The sequence below is a fragment of the Podarcis filfolensis genome, assembly GCF_964270895.1.
Source record: "Podarcis filfolensis genome assembly, chromosome: 2".
NCBI lineage: Eukaryota > Metazoa > Chordata > Lepidosauria > Squamata > Lacertidae > Podarcis > Podarcis filfolensis.
The window spans coordinates 104,366,666-104,394,366 of NC_139605.1; the positions used below are offsets into that span (position 1 = coordinate 104,366,666).

The window sequence follows — 27,701 nt, forward strand, 5'->3', positions numbered from 1 at the left end:
GACACAGCAAACATGCCGATGTAGTGTTATCTAGATTCCGTGTTTGCTCATATAGAGACACATTTCCATCAGTTCCTCTCACTGCTTTTTTTAATAAAAAATCTGGTTCACAGTTTTTTTGTTTTTTAAAATTTGAGCTAGTGCGTACAAAGCAGTGCAGCTAGTTTAACTGGAGGTGGAGAGATCAGCAATCTAATTTCTGTTCCTTCTCCCTCACACAAACACACTCTTTTTATCACTGTTTAGTTGAGCAGAGAAAAACAGATGGCAACCTGCTATTACTAATGATTTTTTAAAAAGTCTCCAACCTTTGTCTTGTCGCTTCATATTATAATTTTCACAGCAACTTCAAAATTCTAACTCACAGTAATTTGCTCCCATTTTGATATCAGCTGTTAAATCCATTTGGCACCTGGATTATAAATTTGAGGGATGCACCTCAGCAAACTGCTGAGAATAAAAGCCTTCTGGTTTATGAATTGGCATTAGCACATTGCCAAATGAGAGGGAGGGATGTTATTTCTGTGTATGAACCGAATTGGTTTCTTTCTTCAGTTACGAATTCTTGATCTGAACCTTCCTTAGTCATATACTGTTGACTAAGAATAAGGATACCATATAACTCCAAAACAATGTTGGGCAATCAACTCTCTTTTCTGTGTTTCAAATGGAATTTAAGTTCAAGAAATGTAGTTAGGAAACATTTTTGGTGGCTGTGCAGCTAAGCCCACAGGAGCCAATAGACTCCGGAAAACTATTTGCTCTAAGAATATCTATCTATCTATCTATCTATCTATAGCTGCACTGGCAGAACGATCACCTCAGCTCGACATTGAATTCTACCTATTTTTCTTCTCTATAACAAAATGAGGCTTGCTTCCCAGTAAATACATTTAGCACCAGGGGCAACCAAAGCAAACTCCAGTTTATTCATATAGTCATGATTTAAGCTGAAAATGTGAATCTGCATTTAAAAAAACAAACAAAATAAAATTGACTTTTAAGACTCTTCCCAGCTCCTCTAGAACAGGGGTCAGCAAACTTTTTCAGCAGGGGGCCCGATCCACTGTCCCTCAGACTTTGTAGGGGGCCGGACTATATTTTGAAAACAAAATATGAATGAATTCCTATGCCCCACAAATAACCCAGAGATGCATTTTAAATAAAAGGACACATTCTACTCATGTAAAAACATGCTGATTCCCAGAACGTCTGCAGGCCAGATTGAGAAGGTGATTTGGCCGGATCTGGCCCCCGGGCCTTAGTTTGCCTACCCATGCTTTAGATTAGAACATCAGGAATGTAGAAGGGGGAAAAGAGGAAATTTAATTGTTTGCTTCACAACTGAAGTAACGGAGCTGTCCCCCCACCCCGTCCGCTACAAGACCATTAAGCCCTGGGTCCAAAATTACCTAGCTGTGAATAACTAAAATAGCTGGCAACTGTAATTTATTCGTTGATAGCATTTACACCCCACTTGTGGTGCAAACATCTTCATGTTGGCTTATAAAAGCAATGTAAGAAATAAACCAGAACATTTAAAACTCCAAAACAACTGAGGTCAAAATAGCAAAAGCTCCCATAGCATGGACATTGCAAAGGCAACCACTTCGGCCCAGAAGGCAGAGACACAGAAAAAGGCTGCTGGGCAGAATCTTAATTGGTGACCATGTGAAGGAATTGGTGACCATGTGAAAGGGACGCAGGTGGCACTGTGGGTTAAACCACAGAGCCTAGGACTTGCCGATCAGACGATCGGCGGTTCGAATCCCCGTGACAGGGTGAGCTCCCGTTGCTCGGTCCCTGCTCCTGCCAACCTAGCAGTTCGAAAGCACGTCAAAGTGCAAGTAGATAAATAGGTACCACTCTGGCGGGAAGGTAAACAGCATTTCTGTGTGCTGCTCTGGTTCGCCAGAAGCGGCTTAGTCATGCTGGCCACATAACCTGGAAGCTGTACGCCGGCTCCCTCAGCCAATAAAGCGAGATGAGCGCCGCAAGCCCAGAGTCGGCCGCAACTGGACCTAATGGTCAGGGGTCCCTTTACCTTTTATGTGAAGGAAGATGGTCCTTTGGATAACTTGGGCTTATATCCCCCGTTTGAAGCATTGAAGGTCAGCTCCTGTTAGCAATCTGCATCAAAGCAAGTGTTTAATGCACACATACAGTGATCTACCCTGGATGTTACAACAACTGTGGCCTGATCATTTCTTCCCGAGTAAAGCTGGGACACCAGAAAGAAAAACTCTGAAAGGCACCAGGAGCTACAGATGCTACCTGCTTATCTAGCAAGCAGAAGGCTGGATCTAAGAACAGCCCTTCACCATTGCATTCACATGAAACCCTTTCACTTATGGCATTGGTGGGGAACCTCAGTTAGGGATGCCGTATTTTGAAAAGCAAAAAAGAGGACACATTTGACGACTTGTACTTTTAGCTACGGATCGCTACAACAACACTCATTTTAAATTACCCCTGCTATATGTCAGCTGTAGAAGCTGTGATATATTGCTAGTAGCAATGTTCTTAACTTACAACAACAACAACAACAACAACAACAACATAATAATAATAATAATACATATTTTGCTTCCTCGCTTGCCACATGAAAGTATTTGGGGTGTTCACATTTTTGTAAGTGTGCGCAGAACAATTTAGTAAACTGTTTTAATTAATGTCCAATCCATTAATGAAAAACGGCATGGGTGGGAGCGTGACGCATCAGAATTTTAAAATTGTTTTCATTTTTTAAAAAATTATTGGGTTACTGTAAACAAACAACAAAAACAAACAATAACAAAACCCAGGGCATTTTGCCAATTTTTAAAAAATCCACCTGTACAGAAATTTAAATCCTGAAAAAGAGGCTGTGTCCTAGAAAAAGAGGACATATGGCAACTCTATGTGGCCTGGGGACAAAATATGGCCCTCCAAGTCTCTATCTGTCCCTCAGGACTCTTCCCCAGGCCATGCCTCTCCCTGCCCTTACTTCATATCCTCTTTGAGTATTTTTGCCTGCCTGGGATGTGACCTTTAACTTGCAAAATGCCTCTTGCTTGCCTGGATGGAAGATAGAGCAGAGTATGTAAATGTGTGCAGAGATCAGCCTACTGTAGAAAGGTAAAAATTGCATTATTAGCCCCATCCACATTTTTCTCTGGCCCTGCCCGCCAATAGCATGTGACCCCCCAGAAGGTTGCTCAGAAAGAATCAAGGCCCTTGGACTAGACACAGTTCCCACCTTTGATTTATGGCATCTAAAGCTATGGTTTTCCCAGTAGTGAGGTATGGAAATAAGAGCTTGACCATAAAGAAGGCTGATCGCTGAAGAAATTATGCTTTTGAATTATGGTGCTGGAGGAGATTCTTGAGAGTTCCATGGACTGCAAGAAGATCAAACCTATCCATTCTTAAGGAAATCAGCCCTGAGTGCTCACTGGAAGGACAGATCCTGAAGCTGAGGCTCCAATACTCTGGCCACCTCATGAGAAGAGAAGACTCCCTGGAAAAGACCCTGATGTTGGGAAAGATGGAGGGCACAAGGAGAAGGGGACAACACAAGGCGAGATGGTTGGACAGTGTTCTCGAAGCTACCAACGTGAGTCTGACCAAACTGCGGGAGGCAGTGGAAGACAGGAGTGCCTGGCGTGCTCTGGTCCATGGGGTCACAAAGAGTCGGACACGACTAAACAACTAAACAACTAAACAACAACAACAAGCCAGGAACACCAGAGTATCTTCACTTTATCAGAATCTGTGGCGTTTTTACCAAGCTAAAAGAGTAGCCTGCAAATTTCTCATTTATAATCTGATTAAAAAATAATAATAACAATATTTCCTTACTTCAACAGATGAATACAGTGATACCTTGGTACTCAAACGGCTTGGCTCCCGAACAAATCGGCTCCCAAATGCTGCAATCCCAGAAGTAAATGTTCTGGTTTGCGAACGTTTTTCAGAAGCCGAACGTCCAGTGCAGTTTCTGATTGACTGCAGCCAACTGGAAGCCGTGCCTTGGTTTTCAAACTGTTTCGGGAGTCGAACGGACTCCCAGAACGGATTAAGTTCAAGAAACAAGGTACCACTGTACAGTATTATTTAAAAAACAAACAAACCATAAATATCTGCTCCTCTACAGTACAAATTCACAGTCAACAGCTCTGATAATTTAAGCAAAGAATCTTGAGAGATGAGTGAGCAAGGGCCTTGCTACTATTAACGTCTAAGGAAAAAATCACACCATTTTAATTAAAAGGTTTTGCTACAAGCATAGGATGAGCTTCTAAGCTTTTGAAAACCTCTTGATTTGTACAGCCCTCGTTTTCTCTCCTTCCACGTCCTCCTTGGCAGTTCAGCTTTGTAAAACAATAATTGACAGATACGAGTGGGGCACATTAGACGGTTAACACGTGGGCAGTTCATTTCCATGAACTAACAGAGGGTGCCTTGAAAATACGAGCCAAGTTCTGCCTTAACAACAGTCATTTAAATAGCAACATTTATTATTATTCCGAGAGGACCATGGATTCCAATCTAATCCCGTAATGCAAAAAAAGGTCAGTTAATGAATATGCAGGGACGAGCCCAAGGGGAGGGGGCCGACCAGCATCTGTCGAGCAAACAGCCTAGCGGAGGTCAGAGTGCTAGATGGCTCCAAAATGGAAACACTGATTGCAGTGACTAAAGAGGTGCTCAGGTGGGGTCTCTTTGATTTGATTCTGCAGCGCGCTTGCTGCTTATTCCCCTAAGCAACGAGAAGTTCCAAGGGGAAGCACCGACTCCCCACTCCCAATATTGTTTTATTTACAAATATTGAAGCAGAGTGGAGACAAACAGAAGGGGTTTCCATGAGGCAGAATATCTGGTAGTCCTCATCAGCCTTCTGCCAGCTAGTGATCTCTTTCCCTCTTTGCTTTTCCAAACTTCTAATTATTGTATTAGGGACGCGGGTGGTGCTGTGGGTTAAACCACAGAGCCTAGGACTTGCTGATCAGAAGGTTGGCGGTTCGAATCCCTGCCACAGAGTGAGCTCCCGTTGCTCGGTTCCTGCTCCTGCCAACCTAGCAGTTCGAAAGCACGTCAAAGTGCAAGTAGATAAATAGGTACCACTCTGGTGTTTCCGTGTGCTGCTCTGGTTCACCAGAAGCGGCTTAGTCATGCTGGCCACATGACCCGGAAGCTGTACGCCGGCTCCCTCGGCCAATAAAGCGAGATGAGCGCTGCAACTCCAGAGTTGGCCACGACTGGACCTAATGGTCAGGGGTCCCTTTACCTTTACAGTGGTGCCCCGCAAGACGAATGCCTCGCAAAACGGAAAACGCGCAAGACGAAAGGGTTTTTCGGTTTTTGCGTTGCTTCGCTAGACGATTTTCCCTATGGGCTTGCTTCGCAAGACGAAAACGTCTTGCAAGTTTGTTCGCTTTTTTCTTAAAGCCGCTTGAAGAGGCGCAGTTGCGACGGACCGTGCTTCGCAAGACGAAAAACATCGCAAGACGAAAAGACTCGCGGAACGAATTAATTTCGTCTTGCGAGGCACCACTGTACCTTTAATTATTGTATGCTTGGCTTGTTTGTTTGTTTTCTCCCCACCCCACCCTCATACCCCTACCCCTTTCCTGTAACTGGAGAGGGATGGGATGCAGTATTCCATTGTTCATTAGTGTCTCCTACCTGTGCTGGGCACCCCCAACTTCCAATGTGTGGGGCTTCCCCATGCCCCTGGCAGTGATTGAGTGATCTGCATGATCAGAAAGACCATTTAGTAATCATAGCTTAATAACAAACATAAAAAGTACCCTGGCTTCTAATACATGCTGAGCACATGGGCTTTTGATTAAGCTTAACACTGAAAGCCCTATAGCATGAGTTTCAAAGACAAGTTAATAAAAACCTTTTCTTCAATTGCACCACAGGCCCAGTCTGAGATTAACTCAGACATTTAGGTGAAAAATAAGTAACTCTAGGAAATGAAAACTACTGATGAAATTGCATTTTTTTATTCTGAAAGTATGGCCCCAAAGAAAGAAGTTTGAGAGCCACTGTTCTAGAGTGTAAATTTGAACTCTGCTAATTAGGTACAGTGGTACATCGGGTTAAGTACTTAATTCGCTCCGGAGGTCTGTACTTAACCTGAAACTGTTCTTAACCTGAAGCACCACTTTAGCTAATGGGGCCTCCTGCTGCCACCGTGCCGCCGGAGCACGATTTCTGTTCTCATCCTGAAGCAAAGTTTTTAACCTGAAGCACTATTTCTGGGTTAGCAGAGTCTGTAACCTGAAGCGTATGTAACCCGAGGTACCACTGTAATCAAATGAGCACTATTATGCTGATTTCTGCATATCAAACCTTCCGTGCAAGAGCAGATCCAGCTGCCCCCCCCCCCCGCAGTTTGTTGGCAACCTTTGCGGCTGCCCTGCCTGCTATGTTTTCTAGGCTCTGGAGAATCAGCGAGGCTCTGCTTCTCTTTCTCCACAAATGAAACCCTCAATTCCTCCTCCTCCTCCTGCCCACAAGCAGGGCTCCTCTCCTCTGTTTGTCCCTTTGTTCTCCTTGGAAGAGAACCAACGGATTCTTCTTCCCATGTGGTGCCCTGTGCAAAAGTTGTTGACCAGTTCTTCTTCTTTTTTAAAAGCATCTCCACAGCTTGCTTCTTGCTCTAAAAGAAACTGACTTTAAAAAGCTAGGCAGCGGCCGCAACAGCAGCAGGGGTACCTTTTGGTCCATCCATCCCCGCTCCCCCCGCCTTGAGTGATTCGATGTTCTCCTAGCTCTGAAATAAACCCTCTTCCTTCCCCATGGAGGTCTTCTGCCTCTGAAAGAGAAAAAGAGAAAGAGCCATTCTCTTTGATATTTTCCCATAGAGGCGCTTTCTAGATGAGACGAGGAAAGGGGAGGGGGGCTCTGTTTCTCCTCAGCTTTAGGGTAGCCCCATAACAGCCATATATCCTGTCAGCACCAAGAGTTGGCTCTCAAATGAAGGCGCCAAAGAGCAGTGAGAAAAGCTTATGAGGTTGCTGGTGCGTTTGTGACCTCACGTTTGTGCACACCACACATCTAAAGCAGATGATCCCTCCCAAAAAAAAATAATAATCCTGGGAACTATAGTTTTCCCCTCACAGAGTTACAATGCGCAGCATGATTAACAAACTACAGTTCCTAGGATTCTTTTGGGGAGTCATGTGTCTTGAATGTTCTTGAAATGTACAGTGTGGATCTGCCCAACTGTTCTGAAGCCCCATTTATTCAAAACACTGTGTGAAGAAGAAGAAGAAGAGGAGGAGGAGGAGTTTGGATTTGATATCCTGCTTTATCACTACCCGAAGGAGTCTCAAAGCAGCTAACATTCTCCTTTCCCTTCCTCCCCCATAACAAACACTCTGTGAAGTGAGTGGGGCTGAGAGACTTCAGAGAAGTGTGACTGGCCCAAGGTCACCCAGCAGCTGCATGTGGAGGAGCGGGGAATCAAACCTGGTTCACCAGATTACGAGTCCACCACTCTTAACCACTACACCACACTGGCTCTGGTGTGGATCCTTTTATACAGACAGATGATCCTGTTTATAAGAACCTAATAATGGCTCCTCTGGTCCACCATTCTGTTTTCACAGTGGCCAACCAGGTGCTTGTCAGAAGCCCACAAGCCCCAATGTTAGTGGCTTAATAAGTGCTGGTTCACACAAATTTTGCCTCTGCACAAACGCAGTCCATTGGCAAAACCCAAAGCCATATGTGCTCCTACAGTGATCACTAGCATGTAGAAGACAGCCATAGCAACTCGAGGGAAAGCCATGGAATAGGCAGGGACTTTATTGAGGTGGTGGGGGTCAACTTGCCATTTTTTTGTGGTGGACCTGTAAAGTGGTAAAAGAGTATTGGGGGGAAATTCATAATGAATTGAAAAAAATGTTTAAAAGTACTTTCCCACAAAAAACCAGCCCTTCACCAGCAAGTCCCAGGGCAGGTTACAACAACTTAAAATTCAGAATAAAAAACAGGTTATAGTCGCAAGAACGGATTATAGTCATGGCCTGAAGACACACGACTCAGGTGCCAAAAGCGAGGAATAAAGAGGCTTGTCTTCAGTATTTGCCAAAAGCTGTATGGTGAATGCAGGTTTCGAACTATGAGCAACAGAACAATTAAAGATTATTGCGTTATGACTACGTTTTAAAAGAGGAAAGATGGGGGTGCAGCAAAGGGGGAGGGGATAAGAAAAACATTGCGGAAAATGGAATGGGAAGTTGATTCTGTTTTTTAAAAAATGGAATTTATGTGCAGGGCCGGATTTAGGTTTGATGAGGCCCTAAGCTACTGAGGTAATGGGGCCCTTTATATGTCCAGCTGTCCTTTGTCAACAACAAATTGTCGCTGGTTTTTTTTTTGTGTTGAATATATTATGGACCTAAAAGGTATCTAAAGCCTTTTGCACATAACAAAATATGTATTTTATCAAAGTAATTGATACAGAAATGAGCAAACTAGTGATATTTTAGGGAGCAGGCTAGCAGGCGGGGCCCATGACTTACATCTCAGGAGCCTACACAACACCAAACACTTGCTGTATGGAATTTTTATTTTATTTGTTTTTTATCTTATATTTTGGAAATGTACATCCAGGTTTTTTTCCCTTAAACTTTTTTTGGGGCCCCCAAGAGAGTGGGGTCCTAAGCTATAGCTTGTTAGGTATATACATAAATCCGGCAATGTTTATGTGGAACATTTGAGAGAGAGAGATGTATAGTGAAAAAGCAGGACATATTTCTGTGGGGAGTGAATTCCACAACTGAGATTGAGGTACTGAGGGAACACAAAGCTTTTTGTGTGTTTTGTGTGATTGTCACATGGCCAAGCAACATAGCCTGCCCTGACCCTCTGAGGGGGCCCTGAACACAATATAGAGCCCAAAGGGCCTCAAAGAGGCGGTCAAATAAACCAGGCCTTTCAACATATGCAGGATGTTTGCCGTAATAAACACTGACTGTCTGGCCGGCCTTTCAACACTTGTGTAGGAAAGAGTATTTCAGCAGGAAGACTGGTTTTGGTTTTGCCTTTGGGTTTGGGGTTGTTGTTTTTTAATGGCCAGTTTGTTCATATCTCACCTTTCCCACGAGTCCATCTGCCCTCAAAAGCGGTTCATGCACAAAAAACAAAACTCCAAACAGTACATGAGACATAGGCTATCGCTGCAACACAACACGGAAACATAATAATAAAGATGGAACAGCTAATTTATCATACACAAAGGTTTAAGTAAGAATCTAGCTTACCGATAGGTCAAAGTATCCCCCCTCAGGAGCTCCCTCATGAAGGCTCCTAGTGATAGAAGGTGGGGCAAGGCATGTGGAAAAAGCCAACCCTCAATGGCCTGCACAGAGCCTCTATTTAATAATAATAATAATAATAATAATAATATTAATAATAATAATAATACCCCGCCCATCTGGCTGGGTTTCCCCAGCCACTCTGGGCAGCTCCCAACAGAATATTAAAAACATCATAAAACATCAAACATTAAAAACTTCCCTAAACATGACTACCTTCAGATGTCTTCTAAAAGTCAGATGGTTGTTTATTTCCTTGACATCTGGAGGGAGCTCTGTGATATGACATAGAGCACCTGCAAAAACACCCTTTTATTTAGTGGTGTAAAACACAAAGGTCTGCCTTTGCCCACCAATGGAAGAACCCAGAAAGCATTCTTGGTAGATCTAAAGAGAAGATTACTACACACAATGAAGGCCGTCGTTCCCATAAGAGAGGGATAGCAGGCCTTCTAAGTGTCCCTATTTTCCAGGGACAGTCCCAGATTGACAGAAGCCGTCCCGGTTTCTGATTTGATCCTGGAATGTCCCACTTTTCCTCAGGTTTTATCGTGTTTTTAATATTCTGTTGGGAGTTGCCCAGAGTGGCTGTGGCAACCCAGTCAGATGGCAGGCATACAAATATTTTTTATTATTATTATTATTATTATTATTATTATTATTATTATTATTATTCCTCCCCTGTTTTCATCAGAGGAATGTTGGAGGGTATAGCGTTATATGACCCCCCCAAGCTGAGATAAGTAATTACACAACCTTTAGAAGACTTCTGAAGGCAACCCTATGTAAGGAAATTTTTTTAATGTATAATTTTTTTAATTATATTTTTATGTATGTTGGAAGCTGCCCAGAGTGGCTGGGGCAATCCATTCAGATAGGCAGGGTATAAATAATACTATTATCATCATTATTATTATTGAATAGGACACCCCTATTTTCATTAGAGAAATGTAGGATTAGTAGGAGTTGGAAACTAGCAAGATGTGGACCATGCCTGCTGCAATTTAAGGTCAATATATTTTTTTCCTCACCTGCAAATCTAAGATCTAGACACTAAAAATATTTCACAATTACTTTAAAAAAAAAAAAAAGATTTCCCCAGTCAAATGCCCACCATTTTGGATGAGAGAGGTGTGTGTTTATGTGCAAGGCGGGGCAAATGCTATAGAAATTGGCTGCACTTGGCCTGCGATTGTTTTTCTCCTTTCAAAGAAGACCCTAAGTGTTCCCTGTGTTTGATCTGTGGCATTGTGCATCATGTTTGTCGTTTGTCAGAGAGAGAGGAAGGAAACACTTTTCTCTTAGCAACATCAATCAAGTCAGATTCTGGGAGGAACGATGACAGCGTGAGAAGGAAGGTGAAACAAGTGGCAGGGCAGAGACCATCCATCTTTAAATGCTGTGTCTTGGGATGTGGAAGATCAAAATGTGGTCCTTCGATTCACAATGTATCTTGTTTATCTTTCTCCACAAATCAGCACCAAAAAAATTCATGTCCGTGTGCTCACTCCAGGTTTCTCTGGACACTGGTTGCTGTGAGTTCGCAGCAGGGGCAGAAATAACCAGTCTCTTTACACTTTACTCTTGTGAGAATTTGAGGGGGAACGGCTTCTATTGGGTGAAGAAGGCTTCTTTCAGAGTATGGAAGAAGGGCAGGGGGATGGATGGAACCCTGTGGGTACCAGGGAAAGCCATAGAGATTGCACATTGGCAATCAATGCACTACATATTCTTTAGATAGGTCCAGAAATTGTAGAATACTGAGATGCAGTCTTGACAGAAATTGTTGTTGTTTAGTCGTTTAGTCTTGTCTTTTTTTTTTTTTTGTAATATTTTTTATTAAACAGCTTTTATATTAACACAAACAAAACATACAAAAACAAACCACACACGTTAACAGAACAAAAAACACGTACCATTTCATGTCCTAATTTCTTAGACCTTACTTCCTCGACTTCCTCTTGCTTCCCGTTTCTGTATTCCAAATTCTTACAATTATTCAGCGAATCTTCCCTTATTTTATTATAGATTTATGTTAATCGTCCTTATTCTCTCTGTCTTAACCATTACTAATAGTAACCATTTATTTTAAGCCCAACATCATTCTAACTGTCATTAATTTTATAGTATTTCTTTAAGTAATCCTTAAACTTCTTCCACTCCTCTTCCGCCGCTTCTCTTCCCTGGTCTCGGATTCTGCTCGTCATTTCTGCCAAACCCATGTAGTCCATCACCTTCATCTGCCATTCTTCCAGTGTGGGTAGATCCTGTGTCTTCCAGTACTTTGCAATAAGTATTCTAGCTGCTGTTGTAGCATACATAAAGAAAGTTATATCCGTCTTTAACACCCCCTGGCCGACGATACCCAAGAGAAAGGCCTCTGGTTTCTTTGGGAACGTATATTTAAATACCTTTTTAAGTTCATTATAGATCATTTCCCAGAATGCCTTAATCTTCGGGCACGTCCACCAGAGGTGAAAGAATGTACCTTCCTTTTCTTTACATTTCCAACATTTATTATCAGGCAAATGGTAGATCTTTGCAAGCTTGACTGGGGTTATGTACCACCTATAAATCATTTTCATTATGTTTTCTCTTAAGGCGTTACACGCCGTAAACTTCAACCCGGTGGTCCACAACTTTTCCCAATCAGCGAACATAATGTTATGACCGATGTCCTGAGCCCATTTAATCATACTTGATTTTACCGTTTCATCTTGTGTATTCCATTTCAGCAGCAGGTCATACATTTTTGACAAATTCTTAGTACTAGATTCTAACAGTTCAGTCTCTAATTTTGATTTTTCCACCTGGAAGCCTATTTTACTGTCTAATTTAAACACTTCATTTATTTGATGATAATGTAACCAGTCTCTCACCTTCCCTTTTATTTTTTCAAAACTCTGCAATCTCAATTTGTCCCCTTCTTTTTCCAAAATTTCCCAATATCTTGGCCATTTCGACTCCATATTTAGCTTTTTGACTGCCTTGGCTTCCATTGGTGATAGCCATCTTGGAGTCTTATTTTCCAGCAGGTCCTTATATCTAACCCAGACATTTAATAGTGCTTTTCTGACAATATGATTTTTGAAACTTTTATGCGCTTTAACCTTGTCATACCACAGTCGTTTAGTCTTGTCCGACTCTTTGTGACCCCATGGACCAGAGCATGCCAGGCACTCCTGTCTTCCACTGCCTCCCACAGTTTGGTCAAACTTATGCTGGTAGCTTCGAGAACACTATCCAACCATCTCGTCCTCTGTCATCCCCTTCTCCTTGTGCCCTCCATCTTTCCCAACATCAGGGTCTTTTCCAGGGAGTCTTCTCTTCTCATGAGGTGGCCAAAGTATTGGAGCCTCAGCTTCAGGATCTGTCCTTCCAGTGAGCACTCAGGGCTGATTTCCTTAAGAATGGATAGGTTTGATCTTCTTGCAGTCCATGGGACTCTCAAGAGTCTCCTCCAGCACCATAATTCAAAAGCATCAATTCTTTGGCGATCAGCCTTCTTTATGGTCCAGCTCTCACTTCCACACATCACTACTGGGAAAACCATAGCTTTAGCTATACGGACCTTTGTTGGCAAGGTGATGTCTCTGCTTTTTAAGATGCTGGTTTGCCATTGCTTTTCTCTTGACAGAAATAATAATAATAAAATCATTGGATACAAGAACAACAACAGCAACATTGGATGTTAACTACCAAAAGGTCCTTTAATTGCATGTTTTGGACATCTTAAAAGACTGGTATCCCAAGACCTAGAAATGGCAATGAATCTGCTAACAGATGCTTGAATGGCCATTTGCCAAAAATGGAAGAAAAGCTAGATGCTCCCACAATAGTAGCCTGGTTAATAAGAATCTGGGAAATATATTAAGTTAACAAAGAAAGAAAGCAGCTGGAGAATAAATTTGTTGAGAAATGGCGTGTGCAAGATGCAATGAGTCCGTTCACAATTACTAGTGACATATAGATAACAGTTAGCATTAAATGAGGGCAAAGAAACAAGGTGAATGTAATCAAACAACAAATAACATATATACGATTAGGCAGTTCTAAGCATGTTGCACAATTATGAAAGGTAGTTAATTATGTGGTGCCTGTTTGAACATATAGTGGTGGTCAGTTAATGACTGAGCAATAAACTGATGCAATTGAGATCAATAAAATACGGTGAGATTTTTTTAAAAAAGGGTTGGTTTGATGTTTCAATACTTATTTAAGCTGGGTTAAAAGTTATGTTGCATCGTTTAAAGTCAGTAGAAGCCAAAAGTGAGTAGTGTGGTGTTACCTAGTAAACAGAGATATTCTGCCCCAACCCCTTGATGACCGAGTGTCTCTGAAGCACTTAAAAAATGCACCATCCATAAATGTTAGATACACCACATTCTGGTTCGAAAGGGAAGTCACTATTGTTCCTCTGCCCCAGTATGCCTTGCTGGGACTGGAGATTGTTGTAGCAGGAATGGTCTAATCTCACTAAATCTGCAAAATCCCTCCTCCTCCATTCCACTTTAAGACTTGGGACATTTTGGGAGGCCAAGCAAGATATTTTGCTCTTCCTTCCTTTTGCTGTTCAAGTTCCTTAACATCCAGGCTGAAGACAACATCCAGAGATTGCAAAAAAGCTTGCTCCCTACTTTGTGACTACAGTGGTACCTCGGGTTAAGTACTTAATTCATTCTGGAGTTCCGTTCTTAACCTGAAGCACCACTTTAGCTAATGGGGACTCCCGCTGCCTCTGCGTGATTTCTGTTCTCATCCTGAAGCAAAGTTCTTAACCCGAGGTAATATTTCTGGGTTAGTGGAATCTGTAACCTGAAGCGTATGTACCCTGAAGCATATGTAACCCGAGGTACCACTGTATCCTGTTTGGTCCTAATAAAGGGCATTTCCCCAGATGACCTTTTATTGAGAATTCATCCCGATTGGTTTGCAGCGTTATCCAAAACTTTCCACCGCCATGTTCGCACCACTTTCCTCACGGCAAAATTCAGTCTTTGGGAGGGAGGGAGTTTGTTGCACATGACCCATCTCCTACAGACCTGAATTTGCTAGCATGTGATTGAATCCCACTTGAAATTAACAAGAGTCTGGAAGCACCCAAATGTAATACGCTGCTGTCGCTGCTTGGATCCGCCCCCCCAACGAACTAAGACAGCTTGCTGCACGATTTGTGAGACCTGTAACTATTTTTACAGCTCATGCTCCTCTGAGGGCAAACCAAGTCCTTTGCAGAGCATATCAGCCTCCTCTTCCCCTTGGTTAAGGACAACTTGTTATTGAGAACCGTCTTCCTTTCGCCAGCCTCGGCTTTAGTTCAGTTCCAAAATTAATTTCCCACCCGCCTTCCTTGGAGTAGCCTCATTAATTGAAATAGCAACTGCAGAAAACTGGAACAAAACTGATGCGGCAGAGCACTTTAAAAAATAATAATCCAATGCAGTGTGACATTGCTTTAATATAGCTCCATCTTATTGGTTGGTGGAATTTGCATGAGCATGTGAGAGAGACAAGATTGATAAAGCAGGCTTTTTTCTTTCTTTCTTTTTTCCTAAAGACTCCCCATACCATCCTAAGCAATGTACATTACAGAATGGGCTGTAAATCAGGAAAGAAGTGGAAACCGCAATGGATGTTGCTGAGTTTACAGTTGTTCCATGAGAACAGAACATTTGTTAAAGTGGACGTCGGTCCAGGAATCAAGAGGAAGTTGGTTTTTAGAGAAATACTGGTTCAATCTGGAGGCAGATCAGAGCACATATTAGCGGCTAGCAGAGAAACTACCACACATCATATCTTCATCTTTCCCAAAATGATTCAAGGGAGCTTCTAATTTTTCATCAGTAATAAACCAGTAATAAACCTGTGTCTAGGGACACAGGTGGCGCTGTGGGTTAAACCAGAGCTTAGGACTTGCCAATCAGAAGGTTGGCGGTTCGAATCCCCACGACGGGGTGAGCTCCCGTTGCTCAGTCCCTGCTCCTGCCAACCTAGCAGTTCGAAAGCACGTCAAAGTGCAAGTAGATAAATAGATACCGCTCCGGTGGGAAGGTAAATGGCGTTTCCGTGCACTGCTCTGGTTCGCCAGAAGCGGCTTAGTCATGCTGGCCACATGACCCGGAAGCTGTAAGCCGGCTCCCTCGGCCAATAAAGCGAGATGAGCGCCGCAACCCCAGAGTCGGTCATGACTGGACCTATTGGTCAGGGGTCCCTTTACCTTTACTATTCCAAATCTAATAATACAAAAGAGGAGGCATGATCCTGCTACAATCAATATTGGGTTTCAAAGGCAGAATTTGAACACAGGCTGCTTGGCTCACTTCTGAGAATGTGTTTCCCTCCTTCAGCAGCACACCTGGATCCATAAAGTGGATTAGATGATGTCCCTTATTCAAGGAAGAGGGACCTACAGCCCTCCATACGTTGTCAAAGAAAAAGTGCAACTCATTTCCACAGAAACACAGAATCGTAGAGTTGTACGGGAGCCTGAGGATCATGTAGTCCAGCCCCCCTGCAATGCAGGAATACACAGCTATCCCATACAGGGGTCAAACCTGCAAGTCTGGTGTTATCAGCACCATGCTCTAACCAGCTCCCGGCATCCTTGATCATTCTAGCTGGGGCTGAATGGAGTCCGACATCAGATGAGGCCTCAAGTTTCCCACCCCCATTCTAACAAAAGCAAAGTGGCAGGAAAGAATGGTCTTGGGTGATCTTAAAAGTAATTTTTAACTCTGTGATGGAATTCTGCAGCGCCTCTTCTGCCCCAAGGGGGAAAACCTTTGGGGTTTAGAGCACAGGAAAAACGCTAAAAATAGATCTGATGCCACTGTGTTCTGGGGAAAAGAGTTTTTCCACTGTAGCTGGAGACATTCTGTGTGTGTCAAGAGTCCCATTTCTGGCTATCGAAGCAATAACGAATAAATAAATAACCATGATGACCGAAGTTCACCTTCCTGTGCCGTAATACTGTACTTGCTATGGACGTTTTTAAAAATTAAAGCAAATGCATAATTAGCAGAAGGTATCAGAGGGAGAAAAGAATGTGCAATTAAACCAGGTTTCTTACACAAACCAATAGGACCAAGGCAGAAGCTGAAAAGCATACAGACATTTTGAAGCCACACTGCCACCAGGTGGAAACCAGGCAACACTACATAACCTAATTTTTTAAAAATCCACCGCAAGCTTTATACGTACTGCACGTTTTGTAAATTTTGTAGATCTCCGGGCATAGGGCAGTATATCAATTCAAATAATAATGATGATGATGATAATAAATCAGTTGCTTACATGTAATTGAGGTTGAGCAGGCTTGAATGATGGAAAATTCTCAAGTTTTGACCAAAAGCCTATATACTTATAGGCTCCCCCTACCCTGTTGCCTGCCAAGAGAGACTTACTCACGTGTCACAGGACAGAACAAAAAAACACCTTTTCACCTTGTCTCCTGGCAGCTGCAGACAAAGTACACCCAAGAGCAGTGGTAGGCAAGGTGGTGCCCTCCAAGTGTCAGTGAACCCCCCCCCCTAGTCCCAATCAACACACCCAATGGCAAGGGAAGATGGGAGCTGTACTTTTAACATCTGGGGAGCAGCAGTGTGAGCTATCCCCGCATTAGAGGCATTCTGTGGTAGGAGAACTTGGACCAGGTTTGTGACTGCAGCAATGCAGAAAACTGCAAGAAGCTGCTTAATTAATCCTGGCTATGGAATACCCAAACCAACAACAACAAAAGGCCATTTGGGTGGTCCTCTGAGAGCATGGGATTTGGGATAACTGTCTGTCAAGAGCGCATTTTGATTCTGAAGTTGATGGGTGAAGAGAAGTCTCAACGGAGAGTCAAGGTCACGATGATACAACAAAAGATAGAAGACTTGTTATCCAAGACCATTAAGGGCCGAGTCATCAAGAACAAGGCAGGTCAAAAACGGTACCTATTGTTGTGTGTAGAAAGCAAGGAACCAATGCAAGCAGCAGAAGAGGCAGGCCGTGGTGTTCTGCAGCAGCTGAAATAATCAAGGACCACCCAATGGAGGGCCATGGCTAGTAGCCTGTTGTCAAGTTTCAAAACCCTATCCATATCCGGCATTAAATCTGGACCGCTAAAGCATTAAGTGGCCTCTCTCCTTAGGTGAAAGTCCAACAGGGATGTTTATTCTCAATTTCAACACCTGAAGCAGAAACAGTGCAGGTGGTTTCAAGGCAAAACGTCAGAGCATCATGTGGGCTTGTGGTGATTGGCTGTCATTGCATCCCTGTCTCTTTCTGAGAAACTTGTCATGCCAGATCAGCAGGGGGGGGGGGGGCACAGCACATGACACCCTGCCAGCTTTATCTAGGTAGCTGGTATAAGGTGGAGAGGGGAGAGAAAGTGCAAGATGGAAGGAGGTTGCATTGCCAGTGTGAAACGGAAATGGTCCAAAAAGCCAGGTTTCACACTACAGTAACTTACATCCCTAAGAGCCAGTTCTATTCGTATTCTTGTTTAATTGCAAGTAATCTATACTACTCTAACATGCTGTGGCATTGTCCTTAAAGCCCAAATACGATACCAATTAGGGGAAATGTTTACAGAGCTCCAGAAGCAACATGAACCTATATTTGGAAGTTTGTTCCACCTAACGGGTAGACCTGCATGTTCTGCTTGCTACGTACTGTCTTTCGGCTGGCTCCTTCACACCGTCTTTCTCAAGCACCAATCAGCTACTGCATTCCCATCTGCCAAAAACCAGATATAGCAACTGGGTGATGTGAAAAGCTATTTTCACACATTGCCATGGCAATCTGCATCCTATCTCGATTCTTGTTGAAAGCAAAGCCAGCCGGCAGCAAGCGTACAAAATCGCAGCAAATGTTTTAAGCAGAGAAGCAAGAAAAACGGTTGGTGGGGTTTTTTTAATGGAAAAAGTAGAAAACCTGATGGGGAAACACATCTATCCAGATGGGTACATGGCATTTTCCCATGTTGACTAAAAACAGATGTAGCAAGGCCACTCACATTCAGCTTGTACTTTTGCACTTATTTATACAGTCGTACCTTGGAAGCTGAACAGCCTAGTTCTCGAACGTTTTGGCTCCCGAACAATCAAAACCTGGAAGTGAGCGTTCTGGTTTTTGAACTTTTTTGGGGAGCTTTCTGCAGCCAATCAGAAGCTGTGCTTTTGTTTTCGAACATTTTGGAAGTCGAACAGACTTCCAGAACAGATTCCGTTCAACTTCCAAGGTATGACTGTATCATAGATATCCTACTGGGTGTTACTCCCCCCACCCCATAATCAAATGTAACTATTCTCATGGTACTTGAAACTGCATGGGAAATTATTTTATAACACAGCAACAAGATTAGCGAGTACAAGATTAGCGAGTTCCCCACAAGATAAATGTAACAGGTTTGGCATGGGAATCGACATGGAGGCAAGGCCCAGCTAGGCCCCAGATCTTAACAGAGTCTGAGATTTCCAGCTGATGATTCTATTAACACTGAAACCCTATTTTAAATTAATTTCCCAGCACCTGAAGTAGGCCTAGGAAGGACCTCTACTTTTCAGGGCAGACCATGCTTGGGTTGGAACCAGTATAAGGTACTCGCTGCAAAGGACATTTGTGTGTCTCACTGTGGGAACAGAATCGTATTAATTCCTCTTGTTCCATGTTCCCCACACCTCATGGCATGAACCTACTTATCATTCTGCCTTCCACAAGCAGAATTCACGTGGCTCCTTGCAAAAGCATTTGCATATATGCAGAACTCAGCTGCTTCCCAGTCTTTTATGCACAAGAATGATTCCATCCCCATGATAGCAGCCACTAGTCGTACAAGCACAGTATTACAGTAGGGGATATATATATCCCTCCCATGTTCAAGTTGTCCAATGCCAAGCAATCTGCAATTAGGATGTACAGCTAGAATCCTCATTGCTAATGTCTAGTGCTTTTTCTTCCTTCCTGGCAACCAAACATTCCTCCTATAAGCCAGCTTCAACAATTCTGTGGAAATCCTACCGATCCATTTGTACCCATAATGAAAAGACATGAAGGGGAACTCCCACGTTTTACAAAACCAAGTTCTCCAGCAACTAACTGGTAATTATGGTAATGGTTTAGAAATCCGAGCTAAGTCTTAAACGATGTTTTCTGAGTATCAACCTCAAAATCTCATGGCATTCCTAACAGCTGATATGTGGGAAGACACAATCCAACGTAAGCTATAGGAGCAAAGTAGTGCTTAATTGGCTTTCTGAAACCATGCTGTTCACTGTGAACAAAATGGAAGCTAAAAGGAGTCCCCAAAGCCACCTTTTCCAACACTCTGAACTAAGGTAATGGCAGTGGTGCCCACCTTTTCAAGGAGTCAGCTGCCTGAAACATTAGCTGCAGGTTGTCCATCTTTTGAAATGAAACTAGAACTACGTGATTTTTGGGGGGAGGGGGGCAGATAAAAGGCTGAGAGTTCTTCACAAGGCTCTTCGAGGTCTCGTGTATGCCTAGCAAGCATTTTGGGGGTTTCAAATGCCAGTGAGAGCCAGTGTGGTGTGTAGTGGTTAAAAGCGGTAGTCTCGTAATCTGGGGAACTGGGTTCACGTCTCCGCTCCTCCACATGCAGCTGCTGGGTGACCTTGGGCCAGTCACACTTCTTTGAAGTCTCTCAGCCCCACTCACCTCACAGAGTGTTTGTTGTGAGGGAGGAAGGGAAAGGAGAATGTTAGCCGCTTTGAGACTCCTTAAAGGGAGTGAAAGGCGGGGTATCAAATCCAAACTCTTCTTCTTCTTCTTCTGAAAGCCCAGGCCAGTCACTGCGCTGCTAGAACTATGTTCTCAGTTCACACAGTATGGCCAAAACTCCTCTATTGTTCATGGGGAGTTTCCCAGTGGAAACTGTGTAATGCATGAACAGAAACACATAAAGTTGCCTTTTACAGAGTCAGATCATTGGTCTGCCTAGCTCAGTACCGTCTGGCAGTAGCTTTCCAGGTGGAGCCCTACCTGGCGATGCCAGGGACTGATATCTACCCACTGAGCTCTACTGCCGGTAACTGTTCTAGGCCTACAAGCAGTTCTGCTCTTCTTCCTGGGCCCTCTTGAATTTCCCCCATTTTTATGTTAACAGCCCTAGGTGGTGATTACCCAACATCACCCAGCGAGAGTCGTGACTGAGCAGAGATTTGAACTAAGCGAGAGTTCAGCATTTCTTGTTGCTGTTGTTTAGTCGTTTAGTCGTGTCCGACTCTTCGTGACCCCATGGACCAGAGCACGCTAGACACTCCTGTCTTTCACTGCCTCCCGCAGTTTGGTCAGACTCATGTTTATAGTTTCGAGAACACTGTCCAACCATCTCGTCCTCTGTTGTCCCCTTCTCCTTGTGCCCTCAATCTTTCCTAACATCAGGGTCTTTTCCAGGGAGTCTTCTCTTCTCATGAGGTGGCCAAAGTATTGGAGCCTCAGCTTCACAATCTGTCCTTGCCGTGGCGAAGGGGCTTGAATAACTCAGAGAAGCTATGAGCTATGCCATGCAGGGCCACCCAAGATGGACAGGTCATAGTGGAGAGTTTTGACCAAACGTGATCCACCTGGAGCAGGAACCGGCAAGCCACTCCAGTATCCCTGCCAAAAAAACTCCATGGACAAAGGCAACAGCATTTCTTAGACAGGTTTAAACATTACTTTTAAGCCTTTGGATTGTGCTGTAGTGCCGGGGAACCGTGATCATTGCTGTGCACACTGAATCAATACCGCTTAGAAAAGTACAAGAATGAGCGTTCAAAACACAGCACAGTAGAGTTATTTATTGAAATACTTGAAAAGGCCAGTGATGGGGGGAGGAAATAAGTTCGACAGTGAGGAATTTCCGCTTATGAGGTTTCCTGACCTTCTTTTTTGTTCAAAAATGCCACCTACAGGTAATTCCAGCGAAGTATAGGACGCAGTGCAAACCATGCAACTAATCTACCAAGTAGAGAGTAAAGCACTGTGTAATATTTCGGCTCTACCCCATACGCCCAGCTTTTGGGAGAATGGCTTGCGGAAGTGAGGATGAAACAAAACACTTTGGAATTATAAACAGTTGTAATATACAAATAGATTGCCGCCCTCCCCCCCCCTTTGAAAAGTCTGCAAAACACAACAGAATGGGAAACGAGAGAGTTGCGGAATGGCACACAAGAGTCAAGATTCTGGCAAACACACGGATGCTGCTTGCTGCTCTTCTATTGGAGGGAATGCACAGCTCTCCTTCTCTCCCCTCTCCCCCCCAATCCTTGACCTGCGGCACATTTTGCTGCTTAACCTAGGATGTGAAAATAATCAATCCAAGTCCAATAAAAGCTGCAGTGGGAATGAAACACTTGTGAAAGAAGATCTGTGGGGTAAAGTTCAGTTACTGAAAGAGGAGGGAACTCAGCCCTCCCCCAAGCACTGTGAGCCCAAAGAGAGAACGTCATACACCTGTGAAATAAATAAATGAATGGTGATCCTGGACTTGAACCTACATTGCTTAAAACAAATTCTAATTACACTCTCGCTCACTCCATTTGAAACATCTATTAATGCCAATTATAATAACTTTGGGGGACATTACGGCTCGCCGCCTTAATATATACAAGTTATATTTACAATAATTCCCTTTGGGCCTTAACAAATGTAGCCGTTTTCAGTTAGCCACTGTAATGCAAAAACATCTTCCACAACCATCGCAATACTGCAAGTTTAGAGCTATCATTTAAAATAATCTTATCCATGAATTACAAGTAATAAAGTAACTCGCATATATAAATATTTCTAGCGGATTTAGAATGTACATAAAAGTTTCTTTTTCTTTCCCTTTTGGTAGGCCCCTCCCCTGCGAGAAACGTGCTCTTCTTCCAGATCATCGCTGCTTTAGTAGTGCTCTGTACATGGCAAAGCCCAAAACGGCAAAGACTGTAGCACCAAAACTTGCTCGAAGCCAAAAGGTGGAGCTCTTGAGGTCTGCTTGCGTCACATGCCTGCAATACGAAGAGCACAAAAAAAATAATGTAACTGATTTTGCAGTGGCAACACCAGAAAGAGGACACACAGATAAGCCTGCTTTTGGAAATCTATTACACAAGTCAGTTTCGATCCAGTTACACAAACTCAATTATTTCTTGTAAAATCTTAGGAGTCGATGCTTTTGTTCCAACTTTTCAAAGCACTGCTCAGCTACAGGAAAACCCAATTTGATATAATTGAAATTATTGTTTGATGAATCAAACTTATTGCGTGGACACAGTAAAGGGCTCAACGAGGGTGAGTAAACGGAGACTGAATACTGATAAGGCAGAAGAAATTATGAGTAGTTCCTGCGTCCAGGAAATGTGGAGATGAACTGCCTGGACAAAATCATGATCCCTCTCAAGGAGCAGGTATGTAGCTTGGAGGTACTTGTGGATCCAATAGTGTCACTGGAAGATCAGCTGGCCTCAGTGGCAATAAGTGGCTATTTCCTGCTCCAGCTATTCCAGGAACAGGTAAAGGTAAAAGTAAAGGACCCGTGGACGGTTAAGTCCACTCAAAGGGGACTATGGGGTTGCGGTGCTCTTCTTGCTTTCAGGCCGAGGGAGCTAGCGCTTGTCCACAGACAACTTTCCGGGTCATGCGGCCAGAATGACTAAACCGCTTCTGGTGCAACAGAACACAGTGACGGAAGCCAGAGCACATGGAAACACCGTTTACCTTCCCGTTGCAGAGGTACCTATTTATCTACTTGCACTGGTATGCTTTCGAACTGCTAGGTTGGCAGGAGCTGGGACAGAGCAACGGGAGCTCACCCTGTCGCGGGGATTCGAACCGCCGACTTTCTGACTGGCAAGCCCAAGAGGCTCAGTGGTTTAGACCACAGCGCCACCCGCATCCAGATATTCCAGGAGCAGAACCGTCTTGCCACAGTGACCCACGCTTTGGTAGCCTCATGCCTAGATGTGTGTAGGACTTCCATTGAAAATGGTCCAGAAGCTTCAGCTAGAGTTCTAGGTGGAATCGTATTACACCTATTCTCATATTAGGCTCAATTCAGTGTGTTGATATCAACTTATAAAGCCCTGAACAACTTAGTGCCCAAATACAGGAAGGACCTGCCCCTGTATCTGTTGGCCCAGGCCTTAAGATCTACAGGGGAGGCTGTTTTTGCAGTCCTGCCAATGAGTATTGCTTGTTGCACCGTGACATGGGATAGGGTCTTGTCTGTGGTGGTGCTCCATCTGTGGAACTCCCTTCCCTTGGAGGAGTGCCAGTCACCCTCACTGCTGAGTTTTCACATAAAACTTTAGATATATTTCATGTATCCAGGTTCGATGTTTTGTGCTGGATCATTAATACAGATCTGCTGATGGACACTTTCAATGTGTGTTTGAACTTCTGGGTTTCAATGCATATGTTGGTTTCAGTGATTTTCTTGTACTGTTTGCTGTTCTGTTAATGTGAACAGCCCTGAGATCCCAAAGCAGTCTAGAAAGAAGTGATAATCAAACGTAAGATAGTATGATTCATGCATTCATTTGAGAGGCTAATATATGGCACAGACTCTAATCCAGCAGAAGCTATTGCTGGCTTAAAGGGGTGGAGCTGGAAGTATTTTTGCAGACTGCCCCCATTAAGCCTTAGAAATCTGTTCCACGGGGTCGAGAGACCCTCTGGAACAGTGCAAGTGGCTGGCGGCTTCAAGAGGGGAACTGGCAGTGGCTGCTTGCCCCTCCACCACTGGCGAAAGCCTCCACTGATTGGGGCTACAAGAAAATTCTCAAAACGGGATGAAGTCTGGGAAAACCAGACTCGCGGAAATACTTTGGCTATAGAAAGTTGATGCAGAATTACACACTAAGATATAACCAATAATTATCTCCTGGTGCACTGGGCTCAAGAGGATCAGAGTTGCAGTCAATGTGTCTTGCTATCATTTCAAATGCTTGAACTCCCATTTTGGGGGGACTTTTGACAATTTCACCTGTTATTTTCTCATGCAATGAAATGGGCCGTTTTGAACTGACAAGTGTAATACTTTCCAAAAGCTAGAGCAGCAAAATGCCTATAAATGTATTTATCATAACAAAACAACACACAATCAGGGCCGGCTATAGGTATTTTAACCTCCTAGGTCTACCCTCTTCTCCCTAGCGCCCACCCCTTCCCCTTTGGAGCTGTCTCTACGGATACCAAGGACTGGTTTAGATAACATAAGCACAAACCCACGCTGGTGATTCCCAGGCTACAGTAATCATCAGCTTCGCAAAACACCTAGAGAGGGGTGCTGGAAAAGTGCTCTTGGGTGGCTTTCATGTGGTTGTTGGTAAGAGCAGTTTTTTTTATTTTATTTTCCTATTTTATAACTGCAATACTCCCATTTGCTTCCTGGTTTGCTGGGACTGCATTATATTTTTATGCTCTTGCATGTTTCCTTAAAACTTCAATCAAAGTCGTCTTTCAAAAAAAATTGTTAACAGCATTTTCTTAGTACAGTAGACAACTACAAAATTATCGCCCTCCCTCCTCCTCTTCATTTTTGGCCCATGTGTAGTAATGGCACAACTGGAGGACTCATAATGCTGTAAAAATGGTAATGTGAGCTAAGAGGTTAGTGAGCCAGGCCTTGATATCAAACGAGGAAAACAAAATGCAACAGAAGAGCATGGGTGTGGTAGATGAAAGGAAGCCACGATGAGCTTGACAAGACGAAAGGAAAACACACAACCAGTGACCTGGAAGCTCCCAACACGCACCATTTTGTGAGCATGCTCAGCTAGCCTGGCTAAAATAAGGTAGCTTACCACAATGCGACAGACACGGTCTCAAGCAAAAAGGTCACTGCAGCGACCTTAGTTCAAGGCACAGCGATTCTCAAATTGAGTGTTACGGAACTGATTTAGGACTGCCCTATAGAACAAAAGGCTAGAAAGAATTTTCTGGCCTAGGCGTTTTAAAATCAAAATTAGAAATAATGGGGAAACTTCTAAAGTACATGAGGCAGACATCTAAGTGCACGTACACCCTAACAGACAGAGCAGGTTTCGGAGTGCAAATTCAAAAATGACCAGGGCTCCTTCAATAAAAGCAGGGATTATACAACTGCTACACACTGTTACACAAGGAGGCCAAACCAGATTCTCCAGGGATCTAGGCAGCACTTCAAGCACATCTTCAAATCCCATGCAAATTAAGTGCTTTGACTATTTATTGTGGGCGATCAGTGAAGCCAGGTACAAAACCACCTACAGACAAACTCCAAATCTTTTTTTTTTGGGGGGGGGGTGAACTTCAAACGGATTAATGGGAATTGTTTCTAGCATGGGGTTAGTTCTAAGTATTTTAGAGCAAAGCATTGTCTGAGTTTCTCCTCTAGGGAGAGATTAAGTTTAGATTGTGTTACCTGTCTTCAAGTAACTGAGGATCAAGGGATGACTCCATGAAGATGGAATCCTCTACAGAGCGGACGGCGTGCACCTGGTGAACAATACTGCTCTCCTCGTCTGACAACAGCGTGGCACCCAATTCAGCTACAGCGGCTCTTAACCTTTTTTACACACATGCACACAGTGGGCAGTTCATAGCATGGCGAGAAACAGTCAAGTTACGCACCAACACAGCTTACAAGTCAGCTATCAGTCTGTTTTTTAATAAGGAGAGCCTTTGCTTTGTGTGCAGGTTATTAAAGTGGCACGTAAAAATTAATTATCGAAGCAGAAGGAAAGGAAGGTATTTTTACTTTTTTTACAGCCATCTCAAGCAAAAGAATTGCCAGGCGACACGGAAATTCATCCTGCATTCTTGCCGAAGAACAGGTGATATTCCTCAGAGAGATTTAACTCACGAAAAACTTTTTGTTTGTTATCTCTGAAATGTGCCTTAATTTTACAGAAGGGCTGTTGGGAAAATTTGAAGTTAGATCACATTAATTGTTTTTTGCTTCCAAACTTGAATGTTCCGTATTTAATTTGTTTTCCTTCCGCTTGTGTAGAGATTTAAGTTTTTCAAATGCATGATCCAGTATTAAAAGGATCCACACTCAATCATTATTCCTGAATTTGTGTTGTGCTTCTGTATGCTTGCTTTGTTTAGTTTTACAGTATGCATGGAAACACTGCTTTTTTGAATAAAGCATAGAATTACTGTGCAAGGTCAAGTGGTGCCATCTTAAGGGCAGAACGTTACGCCACAAAACAGGTTTCTGAAATGTGCCTGCCACTAAATGAAAATGAGGAGAGGGCATGTGGATCGAGGTGCTTGGTGTTTCTTCTGCCAACTAATTCTCCCCCTACAAATGCTCCTAGGGTCTTCTAGCCTAGCTGGAGCGACAAAGCAAAAATAGCAATTGGGGCATGCACAGAGGAGAATCAGCTGTTAACCAAATGTCCCCTTGGTCCCTCATTAGCATTAAGAGGGGTACATGAGCCTGGGAACTGCCTGTTTTCCTCACAAAACCTGGTGTCATTCTAAGTGTATCACTGTCTATTGTGTGAGTGTGCCACTGTCTATTCTAAGGTAAAAGTAAAGGGACCCCTGACCATTAGGTCCAGTCATGACCGACTCTATGGTTGAGGTGCTCATCTCGCTTTATTGGCCGAGGGAGCCAGCGTACAGCTTCTGGGTCATGTGGCCAGCATGACTATGCCGCTTCTGGCGAACCAGAGCAGTGCATGGAAACGCCGTTTACCTTCCCGCCGGAGCGGTACCTGTTTATCTACTTGCACTTTGAGGTGCTTTCGAACTGCTAAGTTGGCAGGAGCAGGGACCGAGCAATGGGAGCTCACCCCGTCACGGGGATTCGAACCGCCGACCTTCTGATCGGCAAGTCCTAGGCTCTGTGGTTTAACCCACAGCGCCACCAGCATCCCTACTGTCTATTCTACTGTGGTTTAAATATACAGGAAGCTACCTTAAGATCCCCATTCACTAGGCAAGGCAAACATACTCTGTTCATACGAAATATTCATAAAGAAAAAGAAAGAAAGCAAATAGCTTCCTTACAGAGTGTTGGGAGCAGATTCTCACTGTTTACTTCTCAGATTCAGAAGCATGCCCCATAAAGTTACATACAGAATTAAGGTGCGTCTAAAACACCTCAGAAGCAGCAGCTGGCAAAGGATTTCCTCCCGTTTTAAAAAAGGTGTTAATCTGATTCTACACATTGCTGTGCAGTTCATGTGTATAATATCTGTATTCAGGTATTCGTGCCCTCAAAGTACAAAATGAAAGAAGGGAAGAATAGCCACTCCCAGCCAGCTAAATGCCATCCATAAGCAAAGCTCTTTATTTTGAAACGTATTTGAGAACTGGGGATGGTGATGTAGGAAAACAGCCAAGAAAGCATCTGTTTACCCAAAGATATATGTTTCATCCATATGCATTTTCTAAAAACTTAAGTTTGGGCCACTT

At 43.5% G+C, this 27,701-nt stretch overlaps 1 protein-coding gene and 2 long non-coding RNA genes across 5 annotated transcripts in view; 2 read left to right on the forward strand and 1 right to left on the reverse strand.

Moving 5' to 3' along the window:
- LOC310755775 overlaps positions 1-9,317 on the forward strand; it is a 332,521-nt gene extending 323,204 nt beyond the window's left edge. The window contains exon 3 of the long non-coding RNA XR_014544534.1: positions 8,406-9,317. This is a non-coding gene — a long non-coding RNA (uncharacterized lncRNA). The remainder of the gene's footprint in view (positions 1-8,405) is intronic.
- Positions 1-27,701, forward strand: part of LOC310755762 — a 1,619,227-nt gene that overhangs the window by 659,520 nt on the left and 932,006 nt on the right. The gene's annotated exons all lie outside the window — the stretch shown is intronic.
- Positions 21,084-27,701, reverse strand: part of RHOT1 (ras homolog family member T1) — a 53,754-nt gene continuing 47,136 nt past the window's right edge. For 2 of the 3 annotated variants that reach the window (XM_083598712.1, XM_083598714.1), the window contains one exon: positions 21,084-22,300. In XM_083598712.1, coding sequence (XP_083454838.1) covers positions 22,183-22,300 — 118 coding nt within the window. In that variant the 3' untranslated portion in view covers positions 21,084-22,182. Of the gene's footprint in view, positions 22,301-25,695; positions 25,840-27,701 lie in introns of all 3 variants that reach the window. The other variant, XM_083598711.1, reaches the window with a different exon arrangement.